Raw genomic sequence first — 27,334 nt, 5'->3', positions numbered from 1 at the left:
TAAATCCATGATGTTGCTCTGAATCTCATCGTTAGCGAGTTACAAACATTATTTAAAATTTTCACTAGCACAACTGGTTTCAGTTAAAAATAAACTAACTTTGAGTAACACGTTTTGACAAAGAATACAGGAAAAAATATACGATAGTAATTTAGAAACAATTTATTGATATTTATGTATCACTTATATTATACACGATAATTTTTATTGTACTTTTTAAATGTCTTTGCTCACGTTATCCATTTCTTCGACTTGTTTACTGTCTTTACGTTGTTCGAAGTACATCCACCTGTTGACAGAAAATAATAATAGTTTAAAACGCCTGCAGAGCACGAACGCAGTCAAAAAAAAGGTAATACTTAATAATATTATGTAATATCATTTATAAATTAACATTAAATGGGCGTACTGAATTAAATTTTATAGCCGGAGTGTATAATTAATCAGCAATTAGTCGCTTATATAAACTGTATTAAATGAATGCCCTAGAACTGACACTTGCAGTACTCATATTTTCGCTTATAGCGGAAAGGCTTGCTAACTTTTTATCAATTAAATCTTAATAAATTATTTATTAGCTATTGAACGCAAAGCACCTGTGGAACGTCAAGGAAATCGCAAGGTTCTAATGTTTGAGAAAATATACCGCAGTTTAAGTGCATTCAAATTTATTTTACCTCTGGCGATTATTTTATCCCACTGACATAAAGATCAATTTCATAGGACCGAGGTGAAATAACAGCTCTAAACAAAACAAATAGAGGCCTGTGACGTACTCGAGTCCTTTCACTTACATGTCCATGGATGACGGTAGTCGCTCACTATATTACGTATTGTTTACCGTAAAAAATGTAGTCTACCAGGAATAGCTTTTCGTTGTTTATTTTATTATATTTATTCTTTTTATATAAATGAATATCGAACGCATATAATATTATTGTATTTATTTACAAAATATGTATAAACACGAATGTGCAATGTTGTTAAAAGCCTTCGCATATTCTCTCACCCAAATATTGCAACGGCCGGCACAGTCATGGCAGCTCCTAGGAGGAACACCGCTCCTGGTAGTACGTTGAGTGTAGCCATGTACACCCTGGAGTAGAGGGGCCCGTACACCAGTGGCATCATGGCCTCAGCTAGACCGAACAGAGAGTTTACTTTACCTGAAAAAAAAACTGTTACAGTATGATATTGATATAATAATAATGTCAATATAGCACTGTTTGTGTCTATGTTGAGCAATTTAAGTGGGCCATTTTCTCTATTTTATCGGGTCACCCTGGTGGCGCAACCGGTTGCCGCTACCAACGAAATGTATAGAGACAGAGCGAAACCAAACGTACACCAGGCACCAGCTAATTATACTTCGTTGGTAGCGATGACAGGATATAAGGACAACAACTCATATTATTCATATTATATGGCCGCCCTAATAACATCCATCCATACTAATATGCGAAAGTGTGTCTGTATGTCTGTCTGTCCGTCTGATTGTCTGTATGTCTGTCTGTTACCTCTTCACGCCCAAACCACTGAACCGATTTTGCTGAAATTTCTACTATTATGATACTTTTGGTCCCGGGAAAGGAGAAAGGATACTTTTTACTCTCGCAAAATGGACAGTTCCCGCGCGATAAACGGCTTTTAGCGCAACGAAGTTGCGTGCGTCATATAGTTAGCTATATACAATGTTATTAGTGCGGCGATACAAGATTTTTGATAACCTTTATTGTTATGAAATATATAAAGATTTTTTTTTATTTTATTGATACTAACATCAATTGATTTTCTTATTTGTCCAATCCAATGGAAACTACCGCAAGTACACCTATAAAACTATGATTCTATGCATAATGGAGATATAGATCTACATTATATGGTTATGATGAGGAATTTGCTTATCTATAGTACAGATTGAGGAAATACATTATGTTACAGTTTTATGTCTGGAAGCTTCATCTATAGACATAAAACAGTAATATATTGGTTTTTTTTTATTATTATATTTACTAGAGATCGCCCAATGGTCGAAATTCGACCTTAGTTTCAACGACATATACGACTACTACCTATATTTTATAAAAAAATATTGACTAATATCATATTTTTTTCAACTCTAGTCTCTGGGACTCAGCTGATCTGACTAGGCGTGTAAGCATTGTCTAATAGTATCTAAGATTCAATAAAAAAACTATAATCCATTTTCAATTTGTCACCTTGTTGTCAACAGACTTCAACCATAAAATATAAAAGAGTATAATTCATATGTATAGGCTTGTCACTCAAAAATCTGTCATTTTTCCTAGTGTGTGTGTTGTAGTGTGTGTAATGTTTTATTTGTTAAAAAAAGGTATGATAAAAGCATGATTCCAAAATAATATTAGCTCGATGCACTCCTTCACCATATAAACTATAACTGTGCAAAATTTCATTCACCTACGTTTCCCCATCTTTCGTCAAAAGGGATACAAAGTTTTTCGGCTCACGTATTAATATATAGATATTATAATTGCATAACTATGCATGTGCAGAGGTAAATACAAAGGTGTGTTTGTATAATATTACTTATTTTCGCATAAACTTACAGAACAATTATAACTATCACCTGTCCTTACATGTGATAGTTTTTGTTTGGAGAAATGTAAACGAATTTACCCTTATTCGTATCATACATTTCTCATTTAAAGCTAAATTCAGTAAAATCTGATCTGATAACATTTTTGACCTCAACATTTCAGCATTCAATTTGAACAAAAGAACTAATAAATAGCAACCCTATCGGTAACAGTTGGTGGCCATTAATCGCGGGTTCGAAACTAAATTAACTACACGTGAGCACATTAGCTGAGACCATCGAGATACCATCCTATGGAAGAGAAACTGAGTGAAAAAAGTGAAACGAAAGGCGTACTTTTTAGGCTGAATTTGTCTGCGTGACAGAGTGATTTGGTCGCCACAGAACAAAATCACAAGCAATTATTGTATGTATAACGTCGTGACTGCGCCGTTATTTAAATGAATCGCTACATACAATTGCTTGTGATCTCGATGTGTAGCGGCCCAACCGCTCTGTCGCGTCGCGCGAACACATATAAATCGAGCTTTAGAGCCTGATACCTGCCGAGTACAATGGCGAAACAGTGATATCGGCCAATCAAATTGCCTGTTAGTGTTGTCTCGCCATTGTCTCGCCACTTAACTCGGTAGGTGTAATCAAACCCTTGGTTGACTGTCGTACTCGCATCGATCATACAATTTTCGTTGCCATGACGGTAACTGGAGCCATAATATTTGAGCGGTTCAATGAAAGAAAGTTATCGTTCTACGCAGTATTGTATATCGATGACTGAGACCCTCTCACATCGCTACAACTGTTTTCACCCTCGACTTTCTGAAGCTAAATAAGTGTACTCTTATGTGAAATACGTTGCGATACAAAATTCTAATGTTTTCAAATTGGGAATTTTCTGTTCTCTGGACTTGATAATTCTGTAATTCAAAAAAAATTGTTAATCATTAAGCATAAATATTATTTGTCAGCAGAAACAAGAAAAGAGTTATGGGTCGTTTTGTTGTGTTTTTGATAATAATCTCTAGGTTTTACTGGTTTTGCAATGGTAAGTTTACATTTGTCTCTTCTCTAAGCTAACCTAAGATTGTTTATATTAATTATACAATCTGAAGAAAAAACACACGTCTGATATATTTATATCTTTCTTCTTTTTTTTTAAGAGCCGTTTATAAAACTACAAGCACGTTAAATCTACTCACGTGTTATTGTGAGTGTGGTCAGTTACTAATATTACTATTTATAAGCAAATTAAGAGATTCCTTAACATAATACATTGACATTGAATGCAACATTTTATATACTGCAATAAATATTATTTAAAACAGACGCATGTGACGTTGATAGTTTTAATTATTTTATTAAACCAGTTTATTGAAAGTGTAACTTGAAGGAAGTTAATTTTGCTATCAGATTTTGTTTTTCACAATATAATTAATACATGGTAGTACCACACATAGAGACAAGTCTTCTGCTCCTAAATCATATTATTTGATATCACGTCAAATTGTGCATGTGAATGATTTGGGCGAAGCCGTATTTACAGCCGCATGGAATTTTTTAAACATAATATTATTATTTCTTTTTTTTAAATAAAGACGGTAATGAGTAATAGTGAAAGTATATTGAGTACCTAATGACTGAACAATCCTCGCGGCAAGCGACTGCGACCGACAAAAGCTAAAATATATTTTATTAATCATGCTCTATAACAGTCGCTAAACCATAAAATTATTATGTCGGTAGAAAATAAAATTCTTGAAAACGTTGAACTTGTATGAAAATTCACCGATTTCAACAATAATTGTTTTCGGTACTTTCCCACCGATATTTTTGTCTGACTATTTTTTTGGGATTACATACTAACTAAAAAGCCAACACAGCTGAACCCACATGAAAATAATAATTTTCCTACTTTTGACTAACGCTGGCAACCCCTTCCCATCACCCGATCGATTTAAATATTTTTGAGTGCACAGGAAGTACAGAGCAACTTCACCCACACCCACCGCCCACGAGCTGCCAGCACGCAGGTTATCAGAAAGGTTGTTCAGGAAAGTAGCTAACGGAGTTTTAATACAGCCGAAGCCACATGACCGATTTGGTCGCCAGCTCTCCGTCGATTACGTATACTAAAGCAAAAAGATAAAGTATCATACCTAGTTCCTCGCTGGTGACCAATTTAGACGCGATGGAGCGCATAGCTATGAAGGATGTTCCATTGAAGATTTCCACCAGGGGCGCTGAAACAGTAAGCAGGTTAAACTTATTTGATTTAAAAAATAACTAAATTACTTAATAAACAGTTTCAAAGTCTGACCATCTTGTTATATAATATTATTTGGTAGGGGTTATCTTCTTATATAAATATTCAAAAGGCTTTTAATAAAGTTTATTTACATCTGACTAAAATATGTAGGTGCCATTTTGTTGGATAACTTTTTGTCATCTTGTAGGTAGGGAAGCGGCCCGCCCAAGGCGCATAGTGGAGTACCGCCGAGTTTTTAGTGGGTAGGGGCTGCGTCCACCACCATCTTCGGACGCAGCAGAGACCCACATACTTGCGGATAGGACCCCGTCCCCCGCAAGATGCTTAAAAGTATTTTCTCGGCGCAAAAAAAAAAAGGTAGGGACGTGATCCCATTGCTTTAAAAGTTTTGTGGCTTCAGGATCACAAAACTGCAACAAGTGGTTTTGGCAGTTTTTTCGTGATGCTAACCTGAAAATGCCTAAGGAATTCTGCAGAGGCCGAAACAGGTGAAAATCTGAAGGCCTATACCAATAGGTCATAATGTGGCATTTTATCACAGAATATAATATAATTTTTACCTTACATTTTAATAGATTTTTTGTCGGTCGCGGTCGCTTGCGCGAGGATCGGAAAGTCACCTTAAAGGCTCGAAGTCCATATTATGTCTAGAGACACATCCGACAACATCCATTTAGCGTTCTCTGAGGGTCAAACTCTACGTCATCCTCATTAGTAGGATATTCATTTTTTATTATTTCTTTGACAAGTAGGTAGGTACTTAGTGCTTGCTGAAGGTGACATAAAACTTAGCATGTTATTTAACTTCAACGAGTACTTTATATGAAATTACTTGTTAGGGTTAGGGTAAAAACGGGGCCCTATTACTAAGACTTCGTTGTCTGTCCGTCTATCTGTTTGTCTCCAGGCTGCAACTCAAGAACTTTTCACCAATATGTATATCTGTCGCCGCTATAACAACAAATACTAAAAACAAAATAAAGCTAATATTTAAGGGCTCCCATATAAGAAACGTGATTTTTTGGCCTCTTTTGCTCGTTATCAATAATGAGAATAGCGGCACTTGAAATTATGACAAAATACTTAATTATATTTGTACTTTAATAATTAATAATAATATTAAAATAAAATACTTAAATATTTAAGAAAAAACACAATTTTTGCCCATTTTTGCTCTATTACGGTACGGAACCCCTCGTGCACGAGTTTGACTCGCACTTGGCCGATTTTATTTTTAAATAAAAAGGTTTAACGAGTACCCTATAATATTTAGAGTAAAATCACTCTGTATCAATATTATATTCTTTATTAATTATTTACTTAATTTTTAACCTCCGACCAAAAAAGAGGGGTGTTATAAGTTTCTCGTATCTGTCTAGCGTTTGTCTATCCGTAGCATCGTAGGATCCAAACGACTGGACCGATTGTGATCTAGTTTGTTGTTTTGTTTAAAAGCTGCCGTGATCGAGAGTCTTCTTAAGGGGGCGACTAACCCTAAAATGTCGATTTTATAATTCATTTTTATACTTGAAAATAAGCCCCGAATTGTTTCATTTTCTAAAATTAGATTATATTTCCGAGAATTCGATCTGAGCAAAAACACGACCTCTTAAAATTTTCTCGATGGAAAAAAATCACAAAGATGCATCTAATCTAATTTTCACGAATCTTTCATTTATTGCCGCAATCGTGCATTGAACTAAGTTAATATTTTAACACATTGTATAAAATTCTATCATTGAGAGATCGACCTAGCGGATTTTTAAAATGTTGTGTATTAATCGAGTTATTGAGAAAAAACTAATTTGGCGGTGAATCCGCGTCGTTTTTTTTCACCTGGCATATGAAAGACGGGCGTGAGTGTGAAGAGAGAAGGACGATGTGATGATTTTTGGGGTTAGTCGCCCTCTATTAGTTGGAAAGTGCTCTGATCGTTTCAATATTTTGTATTCTGATTTCTGATTGCTAAAATTTATTTATAAGTTTAATGTTAAGCAACGTGACGCAGATTTTTCATTTCATTTTCAACAACTGGAGCTAACATATTCACAATTGCAATGATGAGTAGTGACTCATCATTGCAATTGTGAATATGTTAGCTTTGTAGTGACAAACTTTATATCTATACTAATATTATAAATGCGAAAGTATCTCTGTCTGTCTGTCTCGCTTTCACGCCAAAACGACTGAACCGATTGTAATGAAATTTTGTACACAGATAGTCTAAGGCCTGAGAAAGGACATAGGCTACTTTTTAACTGGAAAAAGGGGCTGTAAGGGGGTGTTTATGCGTCAATTTGTTCACATTAAGTTAGTTCCAAAAATTCATAACAGATGGTGCTAAGAGTCGCCCTACGTCGCGCTAGCTTTTGCTCAAACGTCTTTGTATAAGACGTGGTACGATCCTAAATTAGATCTTCCAATTCTTTCGATTGTTATACACGAATTAAATAACTCAGTACTCACTACTCAGTACTTAATATTTTATCTAGGCAGTGACCGGTGACGTAACCTTAAACCTATCAATGATAAATAGTTTATGGGTATAGTTGTGTAATGGCTTTAAAGCTAAATCTATATATTAATACGCAAGCGAAAAACTTTGTAACCCTTTTTACGAAAAATGGGGAAACGTACGTGCATGAAATTTTGCACAGTTATAGTTTATATGGTGAAGGAGTGCATCAAACTAATATTATTTAGAAATTACGCTTTTATCATACATTTTTTTAACAAAGAAAACATTACACACACTACAACACACACACATGAGAAATGACAGATTTTTGAGTGACAAGCCTATACATACGAATTATACTCTTTTATTTATGGTTGAAGTCTGTTGACAACAAGTTGACAAATTGAAAATGGATTATATTTTTTTTATTGAATCTAAGATACTATTAGACAATGCTTACACGGCCAGTCTGAGATCAGCTAAGTCCCAGAGACAAGAGTTAAAAAAATGATAGTCAATATTGTCTTACAAAATATAGGTAGTAGTCCTAATGTCGTTGAGACTAAGGTCGAATTTCGACCATTGGGCGATCTCTAGTAAGCTTTAAAAGGCATAAATAAAGTTTAAAAAAAAAATATTATGTGCACATTGCATAGCTGTTTCTGGGTATTTTGATTAAAGGAGTAGGTACCTACCAGGGTTTTAAAAAGCTTTAAAATTTGACACCAGTTTAGTTGACACTGCGCGCTATAAACTGAAGTCCACGCGGACGAAGTCGCGGGCAACAGCTAGTTTAATATAATATCTATGGGCGCTTCACACCACGTCAGTGTGGCCCCGTGCTGAGTAGGTACGTGTAGGATTGTGTTACGGATACCAGACAACGGAAATATATTTCACACTTTTATACTATACATTTTTCTTATTTCAGATTTTTTATTTTATATTATACAAATATTTAGTACACATCCGTCATCAATGGCCTACGGACATTTAAAACTTTTTGTTCCGTCGGCGGGATTCGAACCCGCCAACCCCGGCTTGAGCTATGCTACGCTTAACCACTGAGCCACAGAGGTCGTCAAAAACTTTCTACTATACTTACCAATGTATATTTCAGTGGTGGTGCTGGCAAACGCAAATATGAAGGACGCGAGTATTTTGCTGGTGCAGGATATGATCCCCACCACAGAGTCGTCAAGCTTCATTAAGTCACTAAATATACTTATAGAGAACAAAGTACCTGAAACAAACAATACGATAATCTGTAGAGTGAATATACAAAATTCTCATGTCACGTTGCTTGTTGCCAAAACCTCGTTGACAGGCCCCGAAAACCGAGTGGCGCGGGCGCGCGGTGTACTAGACGGCTTAGGGTCAATTCAGACCACAACGCGACGAGGCGGGGCGAGGCGCTGCGGGGCATAAATTTGTATGGATTTGACAGATTTCAATTGCGTCTGGGGTTGATTCAGACCGCAACGCGATGCGTAGATGCATTTCTGAATTAGTATGGATTTGACAGATTTGCAAGACGTCTCACGCAATTGAAATCTGTCAAATCCATACAAATTTATGCCGCGCCGCGCCTCGCCTCGCATCGGCGCGTTGCGGTCTGAATCAACCATTAATGTATATGGATTTTACAGATTCGCAAAACGTCTCACGCAATTGAAATCTGTCAAATCCATACAAACTTATGCCGCGCCGCGCCTCGCCTCGCCTCGTCGCGTTGCGATCTGAATTGACCCTTATCCATATCCGCTCCCGCCCCGCTGCCCGCTGGTAACAAACCTTTTATATTACTTACCAACTAAATTCGTAATAATACTGTATGTGCAGAACATGCTGAACTGCACCTCGTCCCAGTTGAAACGGTACCTCATGAAAAGGTATAGCACGTTCATCTCCCCTGGAACAACACAGGTTGGTTATCATAGTCGGAGAAATTCGGTCATTGAACTATAGCTTATCTCTTTCGCACGAACAGTTTTATCTCCTCCCTATAGGGCTCCCACACAAAACTGCGAATTCGCTTCGCATCGCATTGTTATGTCATACGAATTCGCAGTGTGGGAGCCCATAGGCATGCGATAGGAACGCGAGTTAACCTCATGAGCCTTATAAATAGATACAGCACGTTAATTTTCCCTGGAACAAACCAGGATGGTTACTGATGGAGAAATTCGATCATTGACTTATCACATGTCTCTTTCGCACAAATATTATGGGCGGGCGACAGAGAGTACATGGTGTTTTCAGATTTAAAAACTGTAAATAGATTGCAGACACTGACCTCCATTATACAAGTACGCTGGACTAATGATACCCTTTGAAATGACAGCTATTTTTGTACCTCCCCCAATATGAGGGATAGGAACTAAATTTCCAGACGACCTCTGTGGCTCAGTGGTGAGCGCGTTGGTAGCTCAAACGTCGCGGGTTCAAATCCCGCTGACGGAACAAAAAGTTTTCAATGTTCACGGGTCTGGATGTATATTAAATATGTGTATGATATAATAAAAATCTTAAATATATGTATAGTATAAAAGTATTAAATATATTTCCGTTGTCTGGTACCTGTAACACAAGTCCTTTAGGTACTTAGCACAGGGCCAGACTCACGTGGTGTGAAGCGTCCATAGATTATATATTATTAAATTTGACGTAAAAATGACGTTTGAAAGTTGCCATATTGGCGCTGGTAGCAGTAGTGGGAGTATGTGGAACTAATACTAGTGATGTTCAACTGTCTTTTTGATATTAAGGTAAAAGCACTAATAGCAGACGCTTTAAGGAAACATAAAATATATATAAATATGAAAATAAAGGATTGATAACTTCTTCCATGTCTTCAGTAACTCTTACTTACTTACTTACTTACTGCGGCGCAGCGATCCAAATTGAGTCTTGGCCTCTGACACAAGCACACGCCATTTATTTCGATCCTGTACGACATCTTGCCATGATCCGGCTCGTAACGCCTTCAGGTCCTTTTCTACCTCATCCCTCCAGCGGTATCTGGGACGGCCTACCGGTCGTTTGCCAGTCATTTGCCCCACATACGCTTTTTTAGCCGCTCGGTCATCATTCATTCTTTCTACGTGACCGAGCCAGCGGATTCGGTGAGATTTGTATTCCCCGATAATATTGGGCGTTGCCACGAGTTCTTCAATCTCAAGGTTTTTCCGTGGCCTCAAACTGCCATCTTCATCCCTCGTCGGTCCGAGAATCTTGCGCAGTATTTTTCTCTCAGCTACTAACAGCTTTGTTTCCTCCTTTTGAGTTAGGGTCCAAGTTTCACTGCCGTACAAGAGTATAGGTCGGATTACAGTTTTATATATTCGTATCTTCGTACCTCTACTTAGGATCTTGGACACTAAAATTCTATGGAGTGCCGCACTACACCGAAGAGCACTTTGGATTCGGATGTCGATCTCATCTACTCTAGAATTTGTGTCGGTTATAGTGCAACCTAGGTACTTAAACTTAGCTGTTCCTGTGTATGAGATGTTATCTACTAAAAAATCTTCAGGTGGTCGTCGTTTATCTTTGTATTTCCGCATGTGCAAGTATTCAGTTTTGCCATGATTGATTTTAAGTCCGACTTTATTGGCTTCCTTCTCAAGGGTCCTTACCATATCCACGACATCAGACTTTTTCTCACTCATGAGAGCCAGATCATGTGCATAGCCTATTACTTGATGTTTTCCATTAAGCTGGACGCCCCCGTCAAGGTCTGTTACTTTCCTTATTATGTATTCTAACGCTAGGTTAAATAACATTGGTGAGAGAGCATCCCCCTGTTTTAGTCCAGTCTCTATGTTAAATAAACTCGTATATGACCTGTCTACCCGTACCACCGCATTACTCTTACTCGTAGTTGTCTTGATCAAGTTAATAAGTTTCTCAAGGATTTGGAAATTCCTTAATATCGTATATAGGGAAGCACGATCTATACTATCATATGCCTTAGCAAAATCTACAAATATGACTATCTAAATATGAATATCTAAATAAGGTATAGGTATTCAGTAACTCTTACAAAATAAAACTATTATAATTATTTTCGGACTAATCAATAAAAAATATATTATTGGTCTTTTTATAAACTGTCATACCTACTTGTATAATGGAGGTCAGTGCTTGCAGAGCTTTTAGCAAAAAATTGGAAAAAAGGATGTTATGTACTTTTGCAGTGAATTTGAAAAAAAAAACAATTAAGTACTTAATATGACTATGGTCGACAAAATCTAATGCTGGGATTTAGCAATAGTAAATGCTGATCCGAGCTGATGCAAACTCATTTGAATTAATTTTCTCTAGTTTTGTAAAGATGTGTAGCAGAATAGTCTATCAGTTAATCGTAATTCATAATAATCAATGTTATTTACATACAATTTTGATGATGATGAATACATTCATCTGTAACCTGTGGTTAGTCAATTTCCACAGTATTCTAAGTAAGTTACGTTGTAGGTAAAGTTGGTACATATTCATCGAAACTTTTTAACTACGACACAGTACTAGTTAAAGAATTTACATGCTGTTAACAACTTAAGAAACAATTAGGAATACTACCGGCAAAGTTTGAGCTGAAAGCTCGGTGATGAGCTTTTAAGATTTATTCGTCAAAATATTATTTCAATTGAACAAATTTAAAAAAAAGTTCTGTTGTAAATAAAATTTATAAGCTTCTTAGAATGGGTTGCACCAGAGGCGTGGTTATAGTTACAGTTATGGTCAAAGTTATGGTTATAGTTAAGGCTTAACTTTAATTTTAACTTTCATGTTAACTTTGACCACAGATTTTGATAGATGCCTGTTGCGTTTATTTTTTTATTAAAAATACCGTTATTGAGAGTATAAAAAATTTAATTATCCGTAAAAATCGACAGGAAAAAACATTTGCCATAACAACACAATTATTATAAGTATAAGCTGAATATGAAGTATAAGCTCCAGTGTATCTGAATGGAGTTGCCTTAGAACGGGTACAAAAGTTTAAATATCTGGGTCATATTGTGACCGATGACCTCAGGGATGACGAGGATATGGAGAGGGAATGTAGAGCGTTAGCGGTTCGAGGTAATATGCTCGCCCGTAGGTTTACCCGTTGTGCAACTCGAGTTAAGATCCTATTATTCAAAGCTTATTGCCAGTCTTTTTACTCGGGTTCCCTATGGGTTGGGTATAGGAATCGAACCTATGATACTCTGCGCGTCCAGTATAACAATACTTTCAGAATGCTGCTGGGACTACCGTGGCGCTGTAGCGCTTCTGGTATGTTTGCCTCTGGGCGTACCGACGGTTTTAAAGCGGTAATACGCAAAAAAACAGTCAAAATTTCAACAACAGCATTCTGAGAGTCATTGCGGATAGATTTGACTGATTGACTTGATTATCCAAGAACATTGGATAAGGATAGTCAAAGGAGTAATTTAAGTTTTATGGGAAATTTTTGTACTAACATCACTAACATATTTATTATATTTTATTATTGTCATTATCATCTTGTAACTAACACACTAACAACACTATGGGCATATTGTCTGAAATAAATGTTTTCATTCATTCATTCATTCATAAGCGGTTATGGTTATCGTGAAATATATCGTCCTTAACCAAAGATTTGACATTTTGCGCTGTAGTTATAGTTAAAGTTACAGTTATAGTTAAAGTAAGTTGGTGCAACCAACCCTTAAGTACGTTGAGAGCCATTTGAAATTGAAATAAGCCATTATTCGACCATAACATTGAATCGTTGCACTGTGGGTTGTACGCTGTTATATAATGTATACTTCTGTATCTGTTTTTATATTTAAACTAATAGAGTAAGACCCTCAGGCCTCAAATGGGCATTGTCCAAAAAAAATCACATGTACTTTTTATATTTTTTTTCGTTGAAATAGGGTATTTTAAGAATATAAATTTAATTATTTTGAAATTCATTGGCTAGTTTTTTCTCAATAAATTTTTAAAGTTTCGCTCTGACGTCATCATCGGCCGCCAATTGACCTCTGCAGTGTTTTAAATTTCCTTTCAATCTTATTTATAAAAGCTGGTTCGTCAAATGCAAGTTCTCATTATGTGAAAGCTGATACGAGAAGCTTACCAAAAGTTCGAAACGTAATGTTGGTCGTATTTATTGCTAATTTAACGCCATTGAAGGTCAAACAAAGGTTAAACATATTTGTTCAAAAATATAAGTAACTAATGGGTATTTTTTTCGTTTATATACAGAAAAACGATCACTGAACTTATTCCTCGAAATATTTTTGTAATGAGCAAAATTAAAAAAAATGGACAATCCCCATTCTCGCCTCTATAGGGGACTATGTACAGAAAAACTTTCAGCTTTTATGAAATGACAAAGGTCTGGCTGCTTTTGGGCCATAAGCTTGTACTAGAAATAAAGTACTGAATAAAAATGGTATCAGACTTCCTAACAAAACATACCTCTATTCATGGAATTTCTCACCAGAATGGTAACCTATTAAATCTAATTACAAAATATGTTGTTTAGATCTAGTGCATTATGGAAAAATTATTTAATGGTACTTATGAGTAACGCTTTAGGTACTTCATAATAATGTTATAAATAAACATAAAATGTATTATGTAATTACCAGTAATTAATGATATAATATGGTAATCATTATAAAAAAATAATCTAGTTGCACGGGATTACCTAATTGATCTATTCTCTATGATCCGTAGATCGACTAATCAATAGATACACCCGTCTAAACTTCTGATAACATTTTTTATGAATTACAGAAAATATCAGCAGGTAATATGCTTAGCATAAGTAAAAAGGTAAATGGATGAAGTGGGTAAATAGCAAGTTTTTTTGATTACTAGAACCCTTAAACAGAACCCTAACCAGCAGATTTTTTGTATATTGGTAGGTTAATCTATATTTAAAAAACTCAAAGGTGACTGACTGACATGGTGATCTATCAACGCACAGCCCAAACCACTGGACCGATCGGGCTGAAATTTGGCATGCAGGTAGATATTATGACGTAGGCATACGCTAAGAAAGAATTTTGATTAATTCCACCTCCAAGGGGTTAAAATAGGGGATGAAAGTTTGTATATAATAATACTTCTTAACGCGAGCGACGCCGCGGGCAAAAGCTCGTCTTATATATAAAATTCTCGTGTCACAATGTTAGTTACCGTACTGCTCCGAAACAGCTTTACTGATTTTTACCAAATTTAACATGCATATTCAGTAGGTCTGAGAATCGGCTACTGGGTACTTTTTTTATGAAATAAGGGGGCAAACGAGCAAACGGGTCACCTGATGGAAAGCAACTTCCGTCGCCCATGGACACTCGCAGCATCAGAAGAGCTGCAGGTGCGTTGCCGGCCTTTTAAGAGGGAATAGGGTAATAGGGGAAGGTAGGGATGGAAAGGGAACGGAATAAGGGAGGGTAGGGAAGGGAATAGGGTAGGGGATTGGGCCTCCGGTAAACTCACTCACTCGGCGAAACACAGCGCAAGCGCTGTTTCACGCCGGTTTTCTGTGAGGACGTGGTATTTCTCCGGTCGAGCCGGCCCATTCGTGCCGAAGCATGGCTCGTCCACGTCTAAAATATTGATAGGTGCATTTATTGTATAAATATTAGTAAATTATTACAACTCGAGACTGACAGCGACCATTGTTGGTGAGACGGGATAGCGATGGACGTTGCCATGGTGACATATGACATATTTAGTCACTTCAATAAAATAATATGGTTGAAAGGTGAAATACTGTATGATATGGCAAAGAAACGTTTGCCGGAACATCTAGTAGTAATATAATTTAAGAGAAACATTGTCCTACAAATAGAGCAATCGACATTTTAGGACCATCAAATCAAAGTATTATTTTTAACAAAAAATTAAAACTGACTTCCAAGGTAAAAACAATAACAATATGAACTAAAAAGTATTAAATAACTCTTACTCTATAATAGTGCCTTTTTCAGAATTCGTCTAAATCTCAACTATTTCTGTACATACTACAGTCTTTATTATTTGAAGTCGGTACCAGCAAATTTTATAGTGAGTTCAGTCTGTCAGAATATCTGAAGCTTTTGGGACTGGTACCGACTTCAAAGTAATAAAGACTGTAGTATGTACAGAAATAGTTGAGATTTAGACGAATTCTGACAAAGGCACTATTATAGAGTAAGAGTTATTTAATACTTTTTAGTTCATATTATTATTGTTTTTACCTTGGAAGTCGGTTTTAATTTTTTGTTAAAAATAATAATTTCAAATTTTTTAGTTATCTACAAGATAAGGCTTTATGCGTAAATAACCACTACGAATGTTAACTATTCACATTATGTTACTGTAAGCAAAATTGTGGTAAATGCTTGCAGTTATCTAAGCGATGCTGCAATTTAAAAACTTTTATCTTTAAAGGTTCAGGAGTTCTGTTCAGTGCCTTTGGACTAAGAGACACCTTCGTATGAACTTTCTTTTATTCGTAACATATGTTTAAGTTACTAGAAGCAATATTTTAACCACTATGAGTCTTTTGATAAATTTCAAGGATTTCCCTCGATTGCTCATAGATCCCATCATCAACTCACCACTTTCGTAATTATTATATAAAATCATGATTATATCCTATACAACAACACAAGAATTTTGAAAATCGGTTCACAAACAGCGAAATAATCATCAAAAACATCTGCTTCGACGCAAAACATCATGAAAAGCATCAATAATTGGGTCATATTGTGATGACCCATGGCATAATTATGATTGTGATGATGATGATCAATTAAATTGATGTGTTGGCTTATGCTTTCACTTGTTTAAACAACGCCGAAGTCCTCGAACCTGTATCTATAAGGATTCAAAAGTTCTGTTGGGTACCTTCGGATCCAGGGTATAACCTGGTGCGAAATCTTACTTTTTGGTAGCATTTATCTCGAATGCTTCAGAAAAAATTAAAATCACTATATGTTTCCATACAAATTTCAAGGAGTCCCCTCGATTTCTCCAGGATCCCATCATCAGATCACCATTTTTGTGGACATGGTACCAAATTCGAGCTAAACCCTATACAACACAAAAAGAATTTTGAAAATCGGATCACAAACGGCTGAGTTATCGTTGAGCATACAAAAAAAAAAAAAGATATATACAGCCGAACGTATTACCTCCTCCTTTTTGGAAGTCGGTAATGAAATACTTTCTATCTCTGTTAGCTACCACTTTCAAGATTTTTCGCAAATAAAAATGTTGTTTGTCTTATCAAAATGAAACTACTCACAAAAAATTAGCTTGATACGAGGGCTGCTATTTATGTATCCGGAACTGGCCACTTACAAGAACAATATTTAAAAAGTAATTACAACATTTGAAAATAGAACTCTTTGGTTGAAGAATACATTTTGTTTCATGTGACTGTCAATTATTTTTCCATTGTGGCGTCATTTTGAAAATTGCGTGTCTTCATTTGCCATGGATTTAACGCGTGAACATTTTCGTGCAATGATTTACTACGATTTTCGGCGTGGGCTAAATCAACAACAGTGCTTTATTCAACTCACCGCAACTTTTGGAGATGAAGCACCATCAAAAACCACTGTTTATCACTGGTACAGTGAGTTTAATCGTGGGCGGTCTATGCTCACGGATGAAAATAAAGAAGGTCGCCCAAAAACAGCTGTTGTCCCACAAAATATAGATGCTGTGCGGGAACTAATAATGCGTGATCGTCATATTACATATCGCGAGATAGAGGCGTCCTTAGGCATAAGTATGACGAGCATACATAAGATATTACACGAACATTTGGCTGTAAAAAAAATATGTTCGCGTTGGATTCCGCACAACTTGACAATCGATCAAAAACGGGCTCGTGTCGATTGGTGCAAAAAAATGATAAAAAAATACAACCGTGGTACGTCAAAAGCCGTTTATAATATCTACACAGGTGATGAATCTTGGATCTATGCATATGACCCCGAAACTAAACAACAGTCAACGGTGTGGGTGTTCCAAGATGAGCCGAAACCAACAAAAGTTACTCGTGCAAAAAGTACTTTGAAGCAAATGGTCGCCTGTTTTTTTGGAATTAATGGACATGTGGCTACAGTGCCATTAGAGAATCGTAAAACGGTTAATTCTGAATGGTATACGACCATTTGTTTACCAGAAGTCTTTGAAGAAATAAGAAAGGACAACCGACAACGCAGAATCATATTACATCACGACAATGCTAGCTGTCACACCTCAGCTAAAACAACTCAGTTTTTGGAGGGTCAAAAGATCGAATTGACTGGTCATCCGCCGTACAGCCCTGATTTGGCACCTAACGATTTCTTTTTATTTCCATACGCGAAGAACAAATTACGTGGTCAACGTTTTTCGAGCCGCGAAGAGGCTGTTGATGCGTTCAAAATGCACGTTTTGGAGATACCTCAATCAAAAAGTGCTATGAAAATTGGTTCCAGCGTATGCAAAAGTGTGTCGATCATCGCGGCGAATATTTTGAAAAGCAATAAAACCATATTAAATGATATATGTTTGTTTCTTTTTTTAATTCCGGATACATAAATAGCAGCCCTCGTAGTACTTAATAAAAATAAATATTTAGGGGTCCCTGACTATTATCCTATAAATTAATGTCAAATCAAATCTTCTTATCCACTCACGTACTCCAAAATATATACAGGGTGTAACAAAACTAAGTGATAATACTTTAGGGTGTGTATTTGGCAAATCACAAAATCCAGACTGAGTAATGTCTTTTCGTTCTTAAAACTCTAAGCATGCTCTCTTTTCGGTACTATTTTGAAACCAAGAAGTAGATAAACCTTACCATGTAGCGGGCCGAATATAACGCAGACCACAACGATGAGCAGCGAGACCCGCAGCCTCCGCCTTCGGGGTCCACTCCGGAACGCCACAGTCAGCGTCTCCCGGACGTGCCTGGCGTCGAAGAACGAACCGAACCAGCCTCGGCAGCCCACTGGTTGTTCCTAACAAAAGATCCAGAATAAGGGCTCAATCAGACCGCAACGCGATGTGTAAATCATAAAGTTAATATACCTAGCGGGATAGAGCAACAATCTCGAGCTGTCAAACGAAACCAAAATTGGTTTTCATCTGTGTGAAAAATATGTGTACGCATACACTTACACAAGCATGATTGAACGTGAATTCTATGAGATTAAATTGTCAACGTGCGGCACATGCCGACTGGACGACAAAAAAAGAATGCTGCTGTCATGTATCACACGTCTCTTTTTACCACGCAGTGTTACTGATAGTGACATCTCTCTTGCTCAGGCCTTTGTTTCTCTATTGCGCTAGGTATATTAACTTTATGGTGTAGATGCATTTCTAAATTTGCATGGATTTGACAGATTTCGTAAGCGTGAGACGTCTTGCAAATCTGTCAATTTAGTACAAATTTAGAAATGCATCTTCGCGTCCCGTTGCGGTCTGAATTGACCGAGTGCGTTTATAGAGTTGCGTTGCGAATTTTTTTTAATAAAATAAGAGGGCAAACGAGCAAACGGGTCACTTGATGGAAAGCAACTTAAGTCACCCATGGACACTCGCAGCATCACAAGAGCTGCTGGTGCGTTGCCGGCCTTTTAAGAGGGAATAGGGTAATAGGGGAGGCTAGGGATGGGAAGGGAAGGGAATAGGGGAGGGTAGGGATGGGAAGTGAAGGGAATAGGGAAGGGTAGGGAAGGGAATAGGGTAGGGATTGGGCCTCCGGTAAACTGACTCATTCGGCGAAACACAGCGCAAGCTCTGTTTCACGCCGGTTTTCTGTGAGAAATATGTGTTTTCGAGAATCCATAGAATTAGGGAATGCAATCTCGTTCTCGCGAGATCTCGGCCCTTTGTAGCGAGATTGATCTCGGTTGAAGAAAGGGTGAGATGTCGCGCGATCAATGAGATTGTACAAAAGCGTTTTCGCGAGATTTCCCGAGATTTCCATATTGACGGAATTTCGCGATATTGATTTCCATAAACTTGAAAGATCTAGTTTAAGTCTAATCTCGCGAGATTTGTATACCCTACACAGAATCGCTTCCTCTGCCTGACCTCGCCTATTGCAGCGATTCTATTAGGTCTTAAAGACATTCCTCTGGTAGAAACGCAATTTAAGTAGGTGTTTAATGTATTTTCAAAAAATCTATTTTATTTTTATATTTTACGTTAATTTTTTGGTAAAATCCGACTAACTTTTTTAACAAAGTACGATAAGAATTAAAGCTTTTAATTTTCATTATATCTATTGATCAAATCAATCTTAAAATTTGAAATCAAAGATACATTTTCAACATTAGTGCTACAAAAAAAGACGACTCTGTGGCTCAATGGTTGAGCAAGTGGTGGCTCAAGCCGGGGTCGCGGGTTCGAATCTCGCCGACGGAACAAAAAGTTTTCAATGTTCCTAGATCATGGATGTGTATTTAATTTGTGTATGATATTATAATAATAATATAAATCTTAAATATATTATGTATACTGTAAAAGTATAAAATATATTTTCGTGATCTGGTACCCGTAACACAAGTCCTTCAGGTACTTACCACGGAGCCGGACTGACGTGGTGTGAAGCGTCCATGGATAAAAAAATTAATTACATATTTTAAGCAAATTAATCCGATGTAATTCAACAAAAATTCGTATAAATTTTAATGATGTGTCATCTCATCAACGTGCATGACCCATGATCGAATACATCCTCAATTACTACAACTGACAGATTTTAAACATCAGTATAATGAAAACAGACATAACAGGCAATTCCACACTTAATAAAATGGACGTTCATTTACGCGCTTGTCGCATTTTATAAATATCTCGACATAATATTTAATTATATTGAGATAATATATCAAGTGATGCATGAGTTACTAGTAGTAGCCGTTAGTCACCTAGTTCTTACACACAACTTACATAACATTTTTTTTCTAGTAATGGCAAAAAAAAATATATTTTATTTTTAATCATGAGCCTTATTGTGATTTATTTATTTATTACGATTCACCAACCGAATATCATCTGGCACATTAAAATAAAAGACAAACAATGGTAACTTATTATAGGTAAAGATGACTTCCAATGATAGGTGAAATACAGCACGCAATGGCGACAAAAAAATTAGTGAAAATGAGATGAGATGATATGAAAAGAGGTGAGATAAAACGACTGATTGACTATATAAGTTTTTTAATGTTTGAATGGCATAACATAACAATTTGTTCCTTATAAACTAAGCAAGTGAAAAACTAACCATTAATTTTAATCAAACAATTATTTTTTATTGTGATTACTTGAGTATTGTAAAGTGATTTCATTATGTTTAAAAATGTTAAGAAAGGTTACGATGTTACATGCTATTGTTACACAGAATTTGTTTTCATTTATGTTTAAAAGAATTTAGCTTAATAGAAAATATACAAAATATGTTAGAGTAATAGATATGGCGTTGTAGGATCTACACAATCTTCTGAGCGGTGCGTAGTGGCCTAGATGGGTTCTGGCAAATTTAACATTAAACGGCTTGTAATTATTTTTTCTAGGTAATCTGACAGGAATATATATTGGAATTTTGCTTAAAAGTCTATCGTTATCAATAACATCATTCAGAATCTGGTGTGTGTAGAAAAATAAGTTCCAAGTACTTATTTTCCTTTTTTATTATCCAAAAGCGAATCTAGATTGAAGTATTTTAACATGTCTACATAATGGGGTAATGCCATAAGAATCTTTTTTGGACTTTTTCGATACGATTTGATTATGTGGCATAATGTGGGTTCCAAACTGGGCTGCAGTATTCAAGCACTTTTTATTCAACATTTACTACGCACTAGAGCATTGTATAGAAGTATTGATGTTTTTGGGTTCCTAAAAGCTGTGGAGTTTTTTTTAAAACCCAGCATTTTAAACCCATGAGATACAATTTGATCGATATGTTAATTCATTTGCAGTTTGGTGTCAAGAGTGATTCCAAGGTATCTGATCTCCTGAACCTGAGATAATTGGTTGTTGTTAATATGGTAAGTAAATAGGGAGCATTTAAGTTTACGGAAGAAGCGTCATTTGGTTGACTTCACACCAGACGGCTTGTCTATTAAGATCACTTTGAAGGTGGAAACAATCTAGTTCTTTATTAATTAGTTTAACTATTTTAAGGTCATCGGCATATAAATGAAAGTCGGAATAGAGAAAATCGATATCGTTGATAAAAATATTAAAAAATAGGGGACCCAATCTAGAACCTTGTGGTACTCCTGATAGAGTAGGAAAGGGCAAAGATGAAAAGCATTAGTCACTACAACGGAAGATTTATCAGTTAAATACGATTTTATCCAGGCTAGCCATAAACCATCTAAACCAAACGAGGCTATCTTAGTTAAAAGTCTACTGTGTGGAACTTTGTCGAAAACTTTACTGAAATCTGTGTGGATAATGTCTACACAGTTTTGGCTATCTATTGAATCCATGAGGTCATCTATGAATGCTAACATGTTTGTGGTAGTGGATCGTGTAGTAATGAAACTGTGTTGATTACCAGATAGTAATGGTTTTACGTGCCAAAAAAGAGCTGAATAGACTAACTTTTGGAAAAAATTTCGGTCGGTAATTTTTAATGTCGTGATTATCACCCATTTATATAAGGGAATTACAATGACTTTTTTCCATGCTCTGGGGAAATATCCATTACATAACGAAGCATTGAAAATCCTACTAGTCCTACTATCCTACTATCCTATCCTACTAATATTATAAAGGCGAAAGTTTGTTTGGATGTATGGATGTGTGGATGTATGGATGTTTGTTACTCTTTCACGCAAAAACTACTGAACGGATTTTAATGAAACTTTACAATAATATAGCTTATACATCAGAATAACACATAGGCTACAATTTTAACCGATTTTCAAAATGGGGGAGGTGTTATGTTCGTTTTTTTATGTTCAACGATTACTCCGCCGTTTGTTAACCGATTTCCAAATTTTTTCTTTTGGTATATAGGATATCATCCCAATTTGGTATTATATTCAAAAAATGGTGATCTGATGAAGGATCCATAAGTAATCGAGGGAACTCCTCAAAATTTATAGGTAAACATGTGGTGACTTCAGTTTCGTGAGAAGTATTCTAAGCATATGCTACCAACAAGTAAGATTTTGCACAGAGGTATACCTGGTATGCCGTGGTTCGGAAGGTGCTGAGAGAACTCCTGATTCTTTGTAGATACAAGTTTGGGAGTTTCGGCGTTATTTTAAGAACGGAAAGCATATTATGCTACTATGCAAATTACATTCATCATCATCATCATCATCACTACCATATTATACCATGCATCGTCCCATTATTATGAGCCTATTATGACCCTGTTATTGGTACTTTTCATAGTATTTTAGATTGAGATTCAAGTTTGTCAAGCGATAATTTAAAAAAAATCTATACTTTATATTATAAACCTGAAGAGTATATTTGCTTGAACGCGCTAATCTCAGGAATTACAGGTCCGATTTAAAAACTTATTTCAGTGTTAGATAGCTAATTTATCGAATAAGGCTATAGGCTATAACATATTATCACGCTACGACTAATACGACCAAAGAAACTCAGGAAAATGGGGAAAAACGGGGGAAATCTTAGAAAGGGTTTATCTCACGAACTACTGGAGCAATTTTTATGGTAATATTTGGCACAGATATAGAGTACACCACGTGAAAGGAGTATAGCTATTTTTTATGGGAAAATGTACGGTTTCCGTAAAATTCCTAATTTACGCGGGCGAAGCCGCGCGGGACATCTAGTATTAAATATGACGGTAAAGATATGATGATAATGAAGAAGATAATGAAGAATAACATAATATAATATTACCTTCCTAGTACGATATATAAAACATTATGAATTTAAAGTCGATATTAATTTTGCCTCAACAGAGTAAATAACATAAATACTCGAAGGAACCAAATAGAGCAGGCGCTGAATGGAGTTTAGCATGCAAAATATTAGTGACGCATTCATGCGTGTAAAAAAAAATACCAAGACGACTGTTAGCAACATGCAGTATCATAATCTGCTCGCTTTTCTGAGTTAAACCCAATTCACAGACTGCCTCACTCACATTTTAACCGACTTCAAAAAAGGAGGTTATAAATTCGACCCGTTCTATGTATCATAATATTTCCAGAACTGCCCAGTTTTATATTATTTAGTCCAGTTTTATACAGTTATATATTAATCTGTATCAGCGTCTGAACAAAATATATGCCAAATTTTAAAAGTGAATGTATGCAAGTGTATGTTTTTATGTTTGTGTTCGCATACCTCCGGAACTACAAGTTCAATTTAAGTAATTCTTTTTTCGTTGTACTAGTTATTTTTCAACTTAGGGATTGCTGCTAGTTCCATCAAAATCGGTTTAGTAAATTACGTACAATTTTGAAGTCGGTATTATATTATCTTTATTTTAAATTAAAATACTATTATGTATACTCAATTCCATTCAACGCCTCCTCTAAGACGATTGCGATTATTGCCATTCAAAAATGCGATCGAGAACAAAAGCAGAGTACTCATTCAGTCTATCCGTAAATGGATAAACGTTAGCGGGATATCGAGAGTGACAGGCGAATCGGGATAGATCTAGGATATTACCGATGCAGACACCTTTCTGAGCCTCGCGTTAAACGCTGATTGTATTACGATTAGGGTGGCCAGAAGTTGCAGACCTTTGTGGACTAAATTTAAAAGAAAACAATGCATGGGCTTTGAGATACATACTTTGTAATAAGATATTTCGACTGCAAAAGTTGAAATCAATATTAAATGGGACTTTGCATAAGGCATCGTAATACAGATAAGGGTCGCTTAACTAATAAAATTGTAAAATACATCGCGTATTGCCATTGTATTTGCAAATATATTAACTACACTGCGGAACGATTAAATGCAACGTTACTGAAGGCTCAGACTCTTTATAATATAATATAGCCTATAATATGTTATCCAGGCTATTACTACACTCGTTTATAAATAACGAAAAAGTTTGTGCACGTACATAAACTGGGTACTGCCTTCTTTTTGGGTTTATCCCCAGATGCATAAATAACATTTCTAACATACAAAATTTAGGGGTCAGACTGTTACAACAATAAGTTAATCATGCTGCAAATCCTCTAATATAATGGTTACCTGATTTGCATTAAACGGTATTGGAGATTATTATAATGTGAGTGTGTGTTTGTGTGTGTAATGTATTGGATATTGGTGTTTGCATGTGTAAATGTGAATAAAGTCCGAAGTTGGCGATAGGTGATTCATTGTTTGGCTGATTCGTAGAGTTGTCGTAATTCATTAAAAATAAGAAGAAGAGCAGTTTTTTTTTATATTTCTTTCTAAAAATGATTAACCTACAATTTAATTAAGCGTTTGACAGATAATATATGGGGTTTATGTCAAAATCTTCATTTTATTACGATTAAGCTACAAATAATAAAAACTAAGGAAACGTTACTCCCGTACTTCAACCGTTTTGAATTTAGTCCCTTTTCGCACACTAAAATATGGCAATAGCAACGAAACACTAACACTCAAATTTACGGAATAAAGCCGTTGACTTTAGCTAATTGTCACTTCTATATTTACACAAAATTATGTACCGAATACCTGCATAAAGTATGCATGTATTCGGGTCACATTTTTTAGACTCGTGGACAAATTTGAAACAGTCACTCTTTCTTAGTTTTTATTATTCGTAGCTATAAAGTAATTAATTAATTCGTCTCTTTAGTGCGACAATAATAGAACTTGACTATGTTTAATAATTATGTCACAAATTAGTATTATAATTGTCCGTTTAATTTCGCTAGCGTGGTAACCCTGTAGTGTTCCCCTTCGCTCGAATTTGCGTAGTGGGCTCAGGGCAATTTATCACTTAGACATAGGACTGATCCGGCTACAAGGGAATCACGGATCGTAGTGTGCCAGATACCTTACACTTCCGATAAGCGCCCGCACTCGGTCAAAAATTCGTGAATGAACTATAAGAGAGAATTCATTCACAAGTTACAATGTTCTTAAGTAGTTGCAATTACTTAAATTTCTAAGGGTCAATTCAGACCACAACGCGGCGCGTAGATGCATTTCTAAATTTATATGGATTTGACAGATTTGCAAGACGTCTCACGAAATTTATATCTGTCAATTCAGTACAAATTTAGAAATCGAGATTAGAGATTAGTAGAAAGCATCTACGCGTCGCGTTGCGGTCTGAATGGACCTTATGGTTTAACCTAAAATTTCACGTACATGTCTCGATTTTATAGTTTTACAAAAACCAGATCTAGAGTGGCAAATTGAAATTTTTATTTTATTTAACGAGACAGTTTTGCGAGAACAAACAACAAAATATATCAGTCGATTATTACCAGAAAATGTTAAAAATAATATTATATTTAAAAGCTCAAACTCATATGAGAATAATGTAATTGAGTTTAGCGTAATATTATTATATCCATTAAAACTATTACGTATAATATTATACAAGGCGTGAGCGTTTACGGTTTACTATTATGCCGGGGATGCAGTATTGGCAGATAGATTAGTTGAAGCACTCAGCTTAGTTAGGCTTCAAACATAAACTACCAATACTGAGCCGCGCTGATGTAGACAGTAAACAAGATGATAAAGTCTAATTAAAAGTCTAATGACTACTACATATTTGAAAGATTCCGGTAGGTGCTAGTAGTTTACGAAACATTTGCTAAGAAAATACGCCATTCAACTTCACGTTTCACATGTGAAAAGTTTTGAAACTTAACTTGATCGAAAGTTTGTCAAAATTTGTTTGTTTGTTTGTTGTTTGTGTTGACTTAAGAAAGTATACAAAGGCATGAATGTATTGTAATATACTGTACTCACTCGCTTTCTCTCCACCGGAAGTTCAGGATCTTTTAGACGTATGTATCCGTACACGAAACTCGCCAGATACAAACAGTTTGAGATGATAAATATTCCGTAGTATCCGATCTGCTGAAGAAGGATCCCACTGAGCGACATCCCTATCGGGATCCCTAGGGACATACACAGATTGGCCACCCCCACTCTGAATGTTCGCATTTCTTTGGTGGTGACGTCACCGATGTAGCTGAACACGCCGACGCACACGGTGATCCAACCGCCGGTCAGCGACGGGAACAGGTCGGACAGGGCCGTGATCTCTAGCGGCAGCTCGTAGAAGAAGTACGTGTTTAAAATAAAACTAATACAGCACAGAATCTCGCCGACGATGGGTAGAAGTATGCAGGCCTTCCTCTTTCCAGTTTTGTCACTCCACGATCCGACGAACAAAACCAAAATACACGGAAATGCAGTCTGCACAATGTTCTTCCAGGCTTGCACGGACGCCGTCAGCTTCTGCACTTCGGCCTCCTCGACGGTGTAGTTTTCCGTTTGCCGTTTGTTTAGCGCCGAGCATATTTCGTCGCTATATGCTAAATTAACTCGACACGCTTTTTCTAAGTTTAAATTTTGAACTGCGAGGCCGGAAAAGACGTTGGACATGATGTAGCACGCTATGATGGGTTCCACTGTGATATTCGCTCTTATTTGCATTAATTTCTCTTTGACCGTCGTTCTCCTCGGTTTCTTCTCCTCGCCGATCGTTTTATCCATGTTAACACTTATTCCATTCATGGTTGCGTTGTTATTTTATGCTTCGAGCTTAAATTGAACTCTAGATTTAGTATCGAGCGCCATTTTGTTTTTACTGTCGGTCGGGCCCATTATTCTCTATTTGCACTCCATCGTTAATCGATCGGTGTCGGACTGCCGATTCGACGCTTCACTGCTACGTCGGGAGTAGGGCAGAGGAGTACTGAGCCCTGTTGTCTTAAATGGACTCGACGGATACGCGTTCGAGTGGTGCCATTTACCAATTGAATTGGTGTCTCCTCAGAGCGGCAGCGTTCGCGGCACTGCGTGGATCACAACCTTGCTGCCAGCTACCGTTTATTCCATTAGAGCA

General features: G+C 36.4%; 1 protein-coding gene across 2 annotated transcripts; it reads right to left on the bottom strand.

Annotated features, from left to right (window-relative positions):
• Positions 1–147: 147 nt before the first annotated feature.
• Positions 148–27,334, bottom strand: LOC121731097 (proton-coupled folate transporter-like). 2 transcript variants are annotated; one of them, XM_042120434.1, is made up of 7 exons: positions 26,221–27,334; positions 18,137–18,296; positions 9,110–9,211; positions 8,405–8,542; positions 4,732–4,815; positions 1,010–1,166; positions 148–289 (listed from the first exon to the last, which is right to left on the bottom strand). In XM_042120434.1, the coding sequence occupies exons 1-7, from the start codon at positions 27,001–27,003 to the stop codon at positions 217–219; spliced, it is 1,497 nt and encodes a 498-aa protein (XP_041976368.1). In that variant the 5' UTR covers positions 27,004–27,334; the 3' UTR covers positions 148–216. The 2 variants fall into 2 exon arrangements, with proteins under 2 accessions (XP_041976368.1, XP_041976369.1); XM_042120435.1 differs by having other exon boundaries at positions 26,230–27,326.

This window comes from Aricia agestis, chromosome 10 (assembly GCF_905147365.1).
Source record: "Aricia agestis chromosome 10, ilAriAges1.1, whole genome shotgun sequence".
Classification (NCBI taxonomy): Eukaryota; Metazoa; Arthropoda; class Insecta; order Lepidoptera; family Lycaenidae; genus Aricia; species Aricia agestis.
The sequence above is the reverse complement of the archived record's forward strand: the minus strand, read 5'-3'. Positions and strand labels throughout refer to the sequence as shown.